Genomic DNA, 14753 nt, shown 5'->3' with positions numbered 1-14753 from the left:
ATTCAATCTTTTTTGAGTTTGACAGTGATTTATACCCTCTGGTAATGTGTTTGGGGAAGATACTTTTTTTTCCTCAATGAATTTCGATTTTTTTTTTTTTAAATTTGTATTATTATAAAATCTGAATTTATATTTCTACTGATTCAAAGAATAAAACAAATTTGTAAATATGCATGGTTTATTAAAATATTTTAATTTCAAAACATTTTTCATACAATGCAACATCAGGACTTTAGCTAAAATAGCAAGTAATGCAGTAGCATACAAATGCATGTTTGAATGCATATAATGAACAATTTTGATGGCAATTATACCGATGCATATGGGGGAAACAAATCTCGAGAACTTTTGCAGGCCCCTATGCTATTTGCTATATTGATAGATGCGCATTTCGAGTGTGTTGCATGTGTTTTTTTTTTTTTTTTTAATGTATAGAATGTTGCGACTGTGGGAAAAACGCAGTTCATGTCTGATTGAGACAGAAAACTGTATATGTACAGTGATATAGTAGTATAGGGATTGGGATGGTGATTACGTGCTGTTTTATTTTTGGGGCTGCTCATGCGTAACATTTATTTGCAGAGTCTTTGAGAAATCGTTTGACACGTTAAATAATTGCTTAGCAAACGGTGACTCGCAACTCACAGTAAGTCCCACGCTAGAATAACACTCACAACATGTTTTTTTTCTATGTAAATAAACATCCAAACAACAACATTAACAGCAGCGCATTAATTGTTTTGCCAAAAGGCTACTAGAGCTATTTGCTGTCTTGTTGTATGCCATTTATTAATTTCAGGGGCATAGCAATCTGAAAATATATATATATTTTCATTCATGCCATTGTTTTTTTAAAGACCACTCTTCTATTAACGTAACAATTTTCTCTCTAAATATTGACTGAAACTGATACACTGATACATTCATACAGCTGCAAATAAAATATAGTTTGTATAATTGTACAATTTTAATACCTCTTTAATTTCTTTTTCAAAACAGACATACAATAGACTTAAAATCTTTTTAAACGAACTCATGATTTTAATTTTTTAAAACGAGTATCCATGGATCCGGGTGAGGTATAGAATGTCCGGAAGTGTAGTTTTTTTCTGGTTTCTCAAGATGTACATCCATGGAAATAATGCACCGAGGCTGTGGTTGTCTTTTTTGGTATTCCATTGGAAAAGAACGAGAAATGTAACATCCATCATCGCGCAGCTCAATATGCTGTCCTTTTTTATGAAAATTAGCAACATGAATCCCAGTCCATGAAAACCAGCATGTCATAATCCGAACTGCAGAATTTGACCCACTGTCTGAACAATAACAGTTTGTTAATGTTTACATCACAGCTGAAAGATGGCAAAATGGAAGAGTAGAAATTGTGTTTTCTGCATTTCGTAGCCTCAGCCCACGTATTAGTTAATTAGTGCCCTTTTAAGTGGCTCCCCATTGGATCCTTTTAGCAAAGGTTGCAAAATAAGGAACAATGCCGTTTAGTAAAAAGTTGCAGACACCTACATTTTTGCCTTGTGCCTTCCTCCCACACCGTTGGTGATGCTCTCTATTCAAGCACCTAGAAGAAATGCATCTTTTTAAAGTTGCCTGTTTACAGCTGCCTGTGTATGGTGGAAGTCATAAATCTTACGTAGCCATAAACGACGGGGGTAGTGTCCTGAATAATAAAAATAGAGAGAGAGAGAGTAAGAGAGAGAGGGAGACGTGGTGTTTGGCTTAAGGAGAGAGAAGTAGCAATATCTCTTGAACACTTTCCTGGTGTTTTTCTTTTTTCCATTTTGTTCTCGCGCCGGCTTTCGTCCTCGTTTCCTTTTCGCGTTTTTCTCTATCGTATTTCTTCCTTCTGTCCTCCATCCTTAAAGGATATGTTGATGTTTTTGTTATTATGTAGCCTATAGTAAAAACAGAAGACACTCTTTCGTCTATTTTTTAACGTGCACGCGCCATCCATGATACTCGCAGGACTTGTGTGACCAGGACTCGACAGAGCTTCTTAATATTAAAAAAAAAAAAAAAAAATCTTTCTTTTTTCTTTTTAGTGATTTGTTTTCACACCCCTCCCTCAGGTTTCAAGTCCGCCTGTTGTCTGTTCTCTTGTTCTTACACCCCCACCTCATTGTTTTTATATTTTGCGCATAAGTTATTATACTAGTTGGGTGTGTTGGCAGGGATGTGATGAAATATTAACAATACAGATAGAATGTTGTTTCTGCCTTAAGCAAGAAGCAAGCTGGCGCTGAGAACGTACTTCCTGGTAATTTAATATACACCGGTAGAGTAAGAGAGGGAGCGAGAAATGGGTCCTCTCTGCTATAGTTGCCTGCTAAACAATGTTACTAGAGGATAATAGTTATACACACAAGTGAAAGAGTCTCGGGGAAAAAAACTCTTCAGCTTCCGTTGTAGACCTTTATCTTGTCCCGAGCGCCTGCAATTAGCATAAGTTTTCACTGGTGACGCTGTTTGATGGGGATTAACGCTTGAGCCTCTCACATCCAGCCTGCTCCGTTATTTCCAATAGATGGAAAGGCCTGGTGTTGACTACATACAATAACCTAGCCAAAACGAGCAAATAACATCAGCAGACCCCGGGCCCCGACATGAGACGAGGAGATGTTACGGCGAGTCGGGAGCCCACCTCGGATTATGATGTTCAATTTTGCACCGTGAGGAAAAGGCGAGGGGAGATTGAAGGCGAAATCTGAGGCCATTGTTATCTGCGAGCAGGGCGTACCAGTCGACAGGGCGGCCAGGAGCAGTGCTGCCTGTCCATTTGCAGCCCCCCTCGCATACCTCAGATCTTTCATGCTAGACCGTCTCCCCCTTTCGCGAGCCGAGGGGAATCGTCCAGCAGCGCCCGCACTCTGGCGCGGGGCAGCCGTGCTCGAGATACCCGGCGTTTGACGCGCGCTGTCTGGCTGGAATATCGAAACTGGTATGAGCTTTGGGCTTTTTTATTGATTGCAGCGTGGCCGAATGTGGAAAATATGATGCCTACCCGCGCGTCTCTCGTCAGAGGCTAAGGTAAGCTGGTCTGAAATAGGCTATCAGTTTGTGAATGGCGGTATGTGTGTCCTAGTGATTTATGACCGTATGACTCCAAACGCGGTTCAAGAAGAGTTCACAATGCTTTAAGCTTCCACTGAAGCTGGAGCTTTCTTTCGCTACCTCTGAATAAATGCACCCAAGATTGTGCCATCTAGTCTCATTTTGGCTTTGTTACATAACAAAGGAGATCATTTTTGGGGGATGTTTGTTTTCATAAATGCTTTGGTAGGAAAGCGTGCGTTTATTTTCCAGAGGTGGTGTTTTTATGCGAGCAAATAAAATGCCGTGGTTAAACGTCAGTATGCAATATTCAAATGATTTAAACGATTTCAGCAAATGCTTCGATTGGCACCAAGGTGTGTTTTCGTTTGATATTGAATTTGCACGTTTAAGGCCTATTCATTCCCAATGCAAAGACTGTGGGTGTCTCTAATCGAAATACTGTTTATTATATTTTTGGGGGGGTGGGGGGGTAAGCTATCCTTTAAATATTTACATAAATGTCAGGTAACTTATTTTTGAATAACAAAGAGGCGCCCAAGCAATGTTATGTTGTTTTTGTTGACGGTTGGCTTGGTCCTGCTCTTACTACGTCCGCTTTCGACTCCGTAATTGTATTAGGGTTGGATCTACAGAAAAGTTGGTTATTGTGTTACCGTAACAAGAGGGCCAAGACATTACGTGTTCCATTTAATGGAACCGCGATATGATTTCATATCTATTATGCCTGTTTTTATATCCCCCTCTTCCTCTCCCCTTTCTCTCCCCTGAACAATTCCTTAGAGTAAATGATTAGGATTCCGGCCGTCCTCTTCGAAGATAAATGACCGACATTTGTGACGTGTTGAGACTGAGTTGATGTCCAAAAGATGTAGCTCACATTTACGCTTTATTCAACAGAAACACAAACATCTAAATGTTTACAGGTTTATTTCAAAATAAGAGTATATTAATCGTAGGATTGGAAATATCCCTTTATTGTAGGGAAGTACATTTCATAATCAGTAAGAATCAATATCAGTCCGAGAAAGACACATTCACTGACTATTCCAGTCCATTTTAACAAAGGATTTCCCCCCCTTTGAGTTAGCTTCTGCAATAATGTATTTATGAGCCCTAAAGCTTATATTGTTGGTTCAAAATATTATACCATTTTTCACGCTCTTTTTCTTTTCATTTTAAACAAACAACAGAAAAATATATATATATGCTGTTTTAGAAAAGTATAATGTCAGGATGATTAATTTAGCTAGTATTTAGCAATTGACCACATATGCTTTTTTTCTGGAACACTTTATTTTTTTTTGATACGATAAATACAGTTATTACAATTATATAAACCAGTATTATTTTTTTGTTCTTGATCAAATTAATATGTTTTTGTATTTGATTTTTTTTACAACGAAAAAAAAAACAAAAAACACAGGACGCAAAACAGGGTGTAAAACAGGCCTTCATTATAATTGCCATGCATGTGTAGCCTATGTAGCAAACGAAATATAGGACAGCATTAAAATATTTAATGCTGTGGTCTTCCACTCATTTTAGTATATTTATGTATCATTTATGGTAATACACACATAATTAATGAAAAATGCCCAGGCTTATAATTTTATATATGGATAAATCGTTTAAAATAGTTTTGCCCACTGTGAATTGAACTTGCAAGTATCTGATAAAACAAAAGCCACGGTAGACCTCTCTTAAAACATCTTACACATCTTATTGGCTTCCCTTAGTCTTTTTTAATAACATTTACTACCCAGGCGAGTGAGTGAGAATAAATGCCAGGTGCCTGTAAGTGTTTGAGTGATCGTTTTCGCCCGGTCCTCTCAGCAACCCCAGAGCCAAGCTGCGAGGTCTTGAGCTTTTTAAAGGGCTGGATTTGTCTATTTTTGGTCCAACGACCATTATGAATAACACTTAAGAAGCTTTCCCTCTGCGTTCATAAAGGCCAGCGACAAAGTTAAAGAAACACGGTGCCGGTTTGTCAGGTTTTAATGTTGCCCAAATACGTTTGTTTGTAACTGGAGAAAGCCCACTAAAGATGGCCTTTGTGTCTGAGGCAAGAGCTCTCAAATGTCCGCAGAGCTCGTCTGTATTGTCCATGTTTATTTTTCCTTTTTAATAACGCTTTGCTGTCTTTTATTGCGTTTGTTCAGATTTGTTTCAGTTGCAAAAAATAAATATATATGAAATATATAACACAATATCAGAGATCTTAGAATGGAGCCCTAGTGTCAACAAATACCACCTAAAACGCATGTTGGCCAATGATTTGTAACATCTTTATTTTTACGATAAGAGATTATGTATGTATTTATTTATTTATTTATTTATTTCCCTTTCTATCTAAATACTTGCATATCAGTAAGAACAATGACCACAGCACAAAACATTTTTATTTGGGGAACAAAAGCAAGATAAATCTGTAATTAAAAGTACACTTTTAATAACATGCAATACAAACAAACAATTATTTTTATAAAATTTAGTCTGCCAGTTCAAAGCCTTATGCATAGTTTGTTATGATGTGCAATAGAGAGAAAGTAAGAGAGAGGGAGGAGAGAGAGAGAGAGAGCATCTGCAGGCTGTGTTGTGGGAACATGCTATTCATGTCATGGCGTCTTTCAGTGCAGTAAGATGGATTTACCTCGCGCCCCTCTTATTATGTGCCTCTTATAACCTTTCAGGTCAGCTTCCAAGAGGCCATTGGAAAGAGACCGTCACGTGACATCTAGTGCCAATGTTCTTCCAGAAGGTCGTCAGGACCCTGGTAGCCGGTAACTCGATTTTTGGAAATGCAGAAAACGACCTACTACGACAACTCGACACTTTTCGGAGGATACTCGTACCAGGGGGCAAACGGTTTTGGCTATGATGCCCCGGCACCAGCCTTCCAGAACTCAGCGCATCTTGAGGGTGACTACCAAAGGTCTGCATGCTCCCTACAGTCGCTCGGCACCAGCGCACCCCCACAGCCTCAGCATGCCAAGACGAAAGAGCTTAATGGCAGCTGCATGCGGCCCAGTCTGCCACCTGAACACCACCCACCCCCCCAGGTTTCCCCTCCTCAGAACGCTGTAAACGTTGCTGCCTCAAATGCCACCCAGCAGCCAGGCGGTAGCAGTGGTGGCGGGGCTGGCAGCGGGGGCACAGCCAAATCGTCATCCAAGTCGTCCTCTCTGGCCCCAAACCCAGCTCTCACGAAGCAAATCTTTCCTTGGATGAAGGAGTCACGTCAGAACACCAAGCAAAAAAACAGCTCCCCTAGTGCAAGCTCAGCTAACGGTGTGTTTGCCAAACCCCCTCTTCTCTTCTGTTCTGTTCTATTCTCTCCTCTTCTCACCCTTCTTGACCGAGACAGATGTTGGCCAACATTATTAGCTTGAAATGGGATACAATAGGGGTGGGACTAAATCAGACCATACTTATTTTTAAAATGTTTTTTTAGTGACCGGATGTTTAACAAGGGGACAGACAAGTCAATTTAATTTCATTGTACAGCTAAAAAAAAGTCTAAGAATTGTGATGATTATATGCTCTGAATATCTTTGACTATAAAAGCAGCAGAAGATTAAAAAAAGCAGTACATAAAGATTATTGTTTAGATTTTAGATAGCAGAAATGCCACATCACTTGTCATACAAAATTATTGTGTCCAGATAACAGAAGATGTATCCCACAAGCCTCTGAATTTGCACATAGAGGTTTCTATCTTTTTAATCCTCCCTGTAAACCATTCAAAAGACAAACCATGTAGCAAACACACCGTTGCCTAGTGCACAGTACGAATCTGGCCCTGGGCTTTAGTTGTAATGTGATTTACATACACAAGGTCAATGTTAGGGCATGCGTCTCTTAATAAATGCCAAAGTTATGAAGTGTTGACAACCAATATCAGGGGGATAAGTTTTTCATGGCCGGCTTTATTAGTGGGAACGATGCATTCAATTTCCGTGTGGAGTAATTATGTTTTATTTCATTCTCACCCCAGCGGAGAGCAGCGGTGGTGAGAAAAGCCCTCCGGGTTCTGCAGCTTCCAAGAGAGCACGCACCGCTTACACCAGCGCTCAGCTGGTGGAGCTCGAGAAGGAGTTTCACTTCAACCGATACCTGTGCCGGCCGAGGCGTGTGGAGATGGCCAATCTGCTCAACCTTAGCGAGCGGCAGATCAAGATTTGGTTCCAGAACAGGCGAATGAAGTACAAGAAAGATCAAAAGTCGAAAGGCATCGGCTCGTCCTCAGGGGGGCCATCCCCTACAGGAAGCCCACCTCTTCCAATGCAGTCCTCAGCTGGTTTCATGAACTCTATGCACTCAATGGGCAGTTACGATGCTCCCTCCCCACCATCTTTTAACAAGCCCCATCAAAATGCATATGCCATGTCAACAGCCTATCAGAACCCAATGAAAGGTTGCCCACCCCAACAGAAGTATGGGAACACTGCACCGGATTATGACCCACACGGGCTACAGGGTAACAGTGGCACCTACGGGACACCGAACATGCAGGGTAGCCCCGTGTATGTGGGAGGTAGCTATGTTGATGCCATGCCTGCCACTGGGCCTTCTATGTATGGCCTCAATCACCTACCACACCACCAGTCGGCAAGCATGGACTACAACGGTGCCACACAGATGTCAGCAAACCAGCACCATGGACCGTGTGACCCACATCCGACATACACGGATCTGTCTGCGCACCATCCTTCTCAGGGTAGAATCCAAGAAGCACCCAAGTTGACTCATCTGTAGCAGGTTTGGACAAATAATAATGAAAAAAAAAAAAAGAAAAAAAATGAAAGGAAGACAAAACGAAACAGACTAACCCATGGGGCGATGCAATGGGGTTGAAAAAGATGATCCAGTGGTTTCTTGCCATGACTAGAACACCGGTTTGTGTCAATGTTGTCCTTCCATTCATATGTGAACATACCTGAATTTAGTATCCATAGGCCTAAATACCCCTTTAAAATGATACACTGAAAAGTGTAAAAGTGAAAAGTGGCTAGTTTATGCCAAGGAATAGACTGTCTAGCTGTATGACCTCATTACATCATCCTAAATGTTTGTGTACTTCTTCAGCATTGTCGCTGCATTCCTCACACTTTGGAGAGCGGTACGGTATAGCCTACATTTAAACTTACTGGTGCAAGAAAACCACTGGATTGTTTTCGTCCACTACCCTTATTTCACATACCTCTTTTTTTTAAAACGTCAATTTTTTTATTAACTTGTTCCCAAAACTTCAGCAGACTGGCACCTTGTCTTTATCAAGACACGGTGATAAAGATATTCATCTCTTTTAAGTCCGTTTTACACTATATGCTACCTATCACTATTAACGAGAAGTAAATAGAGTTTTGTTATGGCTTTGACACAGGGTAAAAAAGAAGAGTTGAGAATACTAGTAAATTAAAGCTCATTCCTTCGTTCTCAACTCGCTGTCCCCTCCCTCTTCCTCTCTCTCTCCCTCATACTCCCTTCCCCAGTTCTCTATCTTTCCCAATCTTTGGGTTCGCCTACATTAGTCCAAACTAATATGAAAGGCCCACAATTTCTCATATCTTGACTTAACGTGGAAACAGGGTATATTTGAACAAAAATGCATGTCCGGGAAACCAAGCTACAGCGCAGACGTCTCTGTTTACGCCTAATGCGCTCTTGTCTGGGCATCATTGTTGCACTTAGAGTTTACATTTAATGGGTGAGGAAGAAAAGTAAATCTTATTTTGAATCGGAAGACCTTCAATCAGCGTCTTTCGCTAAGTGTGTTCAAGTGAACATTCATAAATATATATTTATTTGTTATAGCCAGTTTAAATACTTTCTTTTTTGTATTATTTATCCCCATGTATTTATATCGATAAAATGTACTTTTTTAGTATCTACCTGTTATAAAAAAGACGCTGTGTTCTTGTCATTGTAACAAATTAATTTTTAGTTCTTGTATTTTAGAGATATGTAGGTTTATGTTACCCTTGTATAAATAATGTCTTGACTTGTACAGGGGGCGCAAGAACGGAATCAAACCGTTCCCGCATAGTCGAGAATTAGACGAAATATAGCGAAACATTTTGAGAACTTCATTTGTCCTTTGTAACTACTTTTATTTCCTTGTTAAGAGTTGGTTGTTGAACAATTCTTTAATAAAATGTTATGTTATTCATTCCCACTCTATAAGTTCATGAGTTTACCAAACAGATTTTGAACAGAAAGGGTGGGGGTGGGGGTTCCTCGAGGCCTGTGAAAGAGCCCTGGAGGCCGCGCCTGCAGTGGTCACGTGAAGGAAGTCCAATGGAATCGCTGAACACTTATATTACTGGTTATGGATTTAAAACAAATGATTACAAATAATCCCAAGTTTAAAGCAGAAAGGTACAGGTAAAAGCTGACTAAACATATTTCTAGTTGTTGTTGGGTCTCAATCGATTATTGTAGGAAAAACGTCTGCGTTGCTTTATGTGGTCATTCATTTAACAGCAGGTTTGATTTTAGCATGCCCAGGCTTTAGATAAATCTAGACGAATTCATTTATTATATAAAAAACAGAGCAAAGAAATTTGGAACCGTGTGAATACAAAACAAAATTTTAAAATATTAGAATAACAACATGAAATAATTTCCATGGCATGCACAAAACACTAACAAGGCATGAAACACACATTTAGCGGTTTGTTATTACCTCTAATTCTCTCAACATGTGATTACTGTATTGGATTACACGTTTTACTGTTCTTTACATGCCTTAATGTGTCTAAATATCTGATAAAAATACATCAAAGCGTTTATCAGAATAACAAGAGCACAATAAGCAGATTCTTGTATTTTTAACTAAATACACAGAAAATACAGTCCAATAGTCAAATACTGTAATTTTGTCATGCATTCCAGATAGACAGACAGAAAGAAAGACAGACAGACATATGATAAATCTTAAGAAATTAATTAAAAACCGCTGTCCTCGGATGATATCAATTCCTTTAAGCATTTAACGTAAATTGTCGTTCAGTTCGTCCCAGAACATCATTATTTTGCAGTGGGGAAAAAATCCAGTTGAAAAAAGAAAAAGAAATTCACTTGATAATTGTTTATGTTAGTACTGTCCGAAATAGAAACATAAAACACACAAACGACAAATTAAAAGAGAGATTATCAGTGCGTCCCAGTCCCTCGCAGTCAGCTCCGTTCTGTAGTGAAGGAGGGCCTTTCCGACTGAACCTTTTACGAAGCGCCCACGGCCTACAGCTTTCTTTGTATTTCCTTTAAAATTCCCAGACTCCCACACAAGATTAAATCTGTGTCCACTGTTCTTTTAGACGAGAAAATCGACGAAACGAAGCACGGGTTGCAAATCCGAACTACTGCGAAGTCAATTTCAGATTACAGCTAGCTGAAACACAGTTTAGTTTTAATAATCCTATCAATGCGACGCGCCAATAGAATGTTTCCAATGCAGAAAAAAAAAAACTTAATTCTGGAAAAAAAAAAAATCCACAAATCTACGAGGGAATAATGGGGGTTTTCTTTGTTGTGATCTTGGAGGAAAAAGGCGAATTCTTGAGGGTGGCTGCTGTCAAGCGCTTTGCCGGCGAAAAGATTGATCACCCTTGCTGCCTCTCTACTCTTGCTCTAAAAATATCTACCCCCTTTTCCCATTCGTTTTAGACTTTGACGCAACCAATTTTGCTTAGTTTTTCATCAAGTAACATTATATCGTTGCTTTCTTCGTCTAACCTGCAATAGAAATGCGTTCAATTCAATATATAGCTACGCAATTTACATTCGTAAACGCGACCTCATGATGAACTTTTGGTTGTTGTCACAGTCAACAAATGTTTCACAAACAAACGCACTATTGACAACTATTTTTAGTGCGTTATTATACGTCTTATCTCCACCTTATTATTTTTTTAAAGCAAAAATAATAATATAGAAACATAATTGACAATTCTCTAACTTTGATTTAGTACAAACTTACGCGCTTCAAGGTCCAAGGTTTCAGCAGTTCTTCAGATGCGTTAAAAATAATTAAAGGTAAACTTATAAAAAGGTAAAGGTAAAAAAAATAATTTATTTGTGTGGCAATGGTTGGGAATCTCCTATTCGGTAAATGTGGCAGACAATGTCAACATCACTCCTGTACATCCTTATTTATGTGTTTGATAAAAAATATATTTCTAGAGCTACGTCTCTTGTCTGTTACTCTTGTCAAAAGTTTTAAGATTAATGACCCTTGATTGTAAATACGCAAGAAGCCATATTGTGGATGTGCTTATCAGACAAGGCCTGTGAATTACATCACCGGTAGTTCTGCATTTGGATTGTTGTCGTCTAACATAAGAGGCCCTCACTTTACCTTTCATGACAAAACAGGACTGTCCGAACACATGGCAAACGGGAGCCTTTTTTTATCATTTCGTCCATGTTACTATAAGAACTGGATTATAATATCCTGTTGTATTTTTTTTTAGCAATTCAGACAAATATTGCTTTCTTTTGCCACCAGGCCCCGAATTTCGATTGGCTGAGATGAGTCATGTGACCAGGAATTGGCTGCAATTTCGCCCATAGTCTTCAGTTTAGTAGACCCTGGTCCCCATACGCTAGTAATATCACCAATATACACAATTATTAAAGCCCGCAAATGCCGTCATAGCAGGAACCAAATAAATCCTAGCTTTTTGGATGTTATTTTTTGCGTATGTTGGTGTCGCTGGACGCCCTTTTTGCCCAGGCGAAGCGATGAATTTTGAATTTGAGAGGGAGATTGGGTTCATCAACAGCCAGCCTTCCCTTGCAGAGTGCCTGACGTCTTTCCCCGCTGTCCTGGAGTCATTTCAAACTTCATCAATCAAGGACTCGACAGCAATTCCACCTCCTTTCGAGCACACCATCCCTAGTCTGAGTCCCTGCACAGGCAACCAGGCGCGACCGAGGAGCCAAAAGCGAACTGCCTCCAATGGCCTCCAGCTCCGGACACAAACAGCACCGCCGACGCAGCACCAGCAAGGCCCGGCCCCGCTGTCGGGTGGTGCACCCCTGGCCCACGAGTTCCCATGGATGAAAGAGAAAAAATCCTCGAAGAAGTGCCCCAAGCCCGGAGCCACTGCTGCTGCAGCAGCAGCCTCCCCTTCTCAGGCATCCTCCGGCTACACAACCGCGGGACTAGAGTCCCCGACAGGTACGTTTATCAAAGCAATGAACGCGTTTGTTCTGCATTTCTTCATTTTGGACATTTTTTCACTGAAATGATTCGTGACTCGAATAGATGTCAATGTAGCGAGAACTCTAAAGAATCTTATTGCCTGCTATTATAACCTAGAATTATTACAGTTAGATTTCACATGCTTTAATTATTATTATTATTTTTTTAAATACCCTGTCGAAATTGTTCTTTGTCCTATTTGTATGTGATGTACAGCATAACCTGCTATGGATGGGCTAGTATTTCACTTCTCACGAGCTCTCTGTATTTAGGAATAATTGTGTAATTTCTTCTGATGTCTACATTTCAAGCACCATTAAGCATGCATGATTGTTGTGCATTTATATTTTAAAATCCCGTTGCTGTAATGTCTTTAAAAGACAAAAAGGCACCCCTCCCCCATTTCTTAGCATATTTACAAAACTGTGCACATTCTGAAAGATTATGTTGCCATCCTGCAGATAGTAGATCTTGATCTATAATAACGATTTAATAGCAATTGATGTCAGCTGCGACTCGATATTCATTCATAACCATGGCTTGGGGAGCCATTTTGGATATCAGTATATATTGTGAAAGCTGTGGAACACTACAAAATGTGGGGCTTACTGAAATAAGGCTTGTACACCACGCTGGTCTGTTACCACAAGACATGCCTAACCATTGCAGTCATTGCTACATGACAAGCCCAAACCGCAGCCCAAACGGTTGTTCTACACTGGGATTTTTTTGTCAAATGGACAATTTCTCAAATGAATTTCGTTGACTTGTACTTTTGCATGGGACTTATTTCTGTCTTAATTTTTGCAGAGGCTCAAGGTGGACTGGATAATGGTAGCGGTTCACGGAGGCTGAGGACCGCATACACCAACACGCAGCTACTTGAACTGGAGAAGGAGTTTCACTTTAACAAATACCTCTGTCGGCCCCGGCGCGTTGAAATAGCAGCACTTCTGGATCTAACCGAGCGCCAAGTCAAAGTGTGGTTTCAAAATCGACGCATGAAGCACAAACGGCAAACTACGCACCACCGGGACGGGCAAGAAGGCGAGCCCAGCGGTTTCGAGCTCCTGGAGGGAACCGACGCTGCTTCACCGTATTCGAGCCAATCTGTGGAAGTATCTGGTTCTGGCTCTGGTTCGGCCGCAGCCTCCGAGAGTGAGACGTGCCCGACAACTGCCTCCTACACGAACAGTGCGGACAAAAGCCAGCCCACGCCTGAAGAGGGCCAGGCGAACCAGCCGGAGCCTGCATCTGTTCCTGACACAGCGGTTCACTCCCCCCCGTATCCAACGCCTACTGCAGATAACCCCACTACAATGGCTGAGGGCCGAGCAGCTGGGCCGGAGCATTCGTTCACAGAGCCGCAGGATGCCACCTCTCTACCCGATTTGAATTTCTTTTCGACGGACTCCTGCCTACAGATTTCGGACGCTTTATCGCCGAGTTTGCAGAGCTCACTAGACAGTCCAGTTGACTTTTCCGAGGAAGATTTTGACTTGTTTACGAGCACCCTTTGTACTATAGATTTGCAACATTTACAGTTCTGAACAAAAATGACATCAAAACGCATACGAGAACAATCGAACTACATCTTATTGCAGTGTCATGAATGCTTTTCGACCGCAACATTCCTATAATAAGACAGAAAAAGAGTGAAAAGAAACACTTACCTAAAGAGTTCTTTTTAAAAGAAAGAAAAACAAAAAAGGCGTGAATCAAAGCCTACACGGAAATAAATTGTCCATTATTTTGAAAATACGATGATGTAATCTTTTTGAATACACATCGGGATGGCCCCTTTCGAAGTTTCAGGTATTTTATTGCCTTTTGATTCTCGGATTTTAGTTTATGTCGACTAACAGATTAATGGTTGCGGACTTTTTCAGTGAAACTCAATCATTGGAATCTCAGGAATTGTGTCAGACATAAGGGTAGTTAAACTGCTTTTAGAAATTCTCCCAAGACGGGCGTTGTCCCTATTGAATAATTTTAGAACTAGTTTATTTATTGAGATTCTTTAATAGTAAATTTCAAATTTATTTATTGTACGTTATTTTCATAGTTGAAATAATAAAAAATAAAATAAAAAAACAAATATGCTGGAGCGAGTGTGATTGATTCTCTAAGGTTTAACGAATTCTTTCATTAGCTAAGAATGTTTAATATTTTAATACAAATTAAGATATTAATTTTAAAAATATGTTCTTTCTCTTTGGTTTTGATGTATTGATGTATGGTGATGAAACTACACAATTCAGTCCGCAGGTTGAATGATTTTTTTTTTTTTTTTTTTTTTTTTTGAGGAATATTATTAACAGTATACTACTATACACATATATATTATAATATACACATATTATTATTATTATTATTATTAATTTATTACCAAATTTATACTGTGATGAGTGACATTCTGTGTTATTAGTATTCGTACGAGAGAGGTTGGAACTGCATATGCTCAGGAAAAAAGAAT

At 39.9% G+C, this 14753-nt stretch overlaps 2 protein-coding genes across 12 annotated transcripts in view; both read left to right on the top strand.

The window, feature by feature from the left end:
* Positions 1–9238, top strand: part of hoxb3a (homeobox B3a) — a 51045-nt gene extending 41807 nt beyond the window's left edge. For 10 of the 11 annotated variants that reach the window (XM_051887916.1, XM_051887910.1, XM_051887912.1 and 7 more), the window contains 2 exons: positions 5760–6357; positions 7064–9238. In XM_051887916.1, the coding sequence (XP_051743876.1) occupies positions 5868–6357; positions 7064–7824 (1251 nt within the window). In that variant the 5' untranslated portion in view covers positions 5760–5867 and the 3' untranslated portion in view covers positions 7825–9238. Of the gene's footprint in view, positions 1–45; positions 3043–5759; positions 6358–7063 lie in introns of those variants that run through there. The other variant, XM_051887920.1, reaches the window with a different exon arrangement.
* A 146-nt stretch (positions 9239–9384) lies between these two features.
* Positions 9385–14375, top strand: hoxb2a (homeobox B2a). The gene is given in 3 exon segments (XM_051887926.1): positions 9385–12253; positions 13088–13314; positions 13316–14375. Coding segments are annotated over 3 exon segments (1080 nt in total). The 5' UTR covers positions 9385–11757; the 3' UTR covers positions 13673–14375.
* Positions 14376–14753: the final 378 nt, after the last annotated feature.

This window comes from Ctenopharyngodon idella, chromosome 3 (genome assembly GCF_019924925.1).
Source record: "Ctenopharyngodon idella isolate HZGC_01 chromosome 3, HZGC01, whole genome shotgun sequence".
Lineage (NCBI taxonomy): Eukaryota > Metazoa > Chordata > Actinopteri > Cypriniformes > Xenocyprididae > Ctenopharyngodon > Ctenopharyngodon idella.
This window is presented reverse-complemented; position numbering and strand designations above follow the sequence as displayed.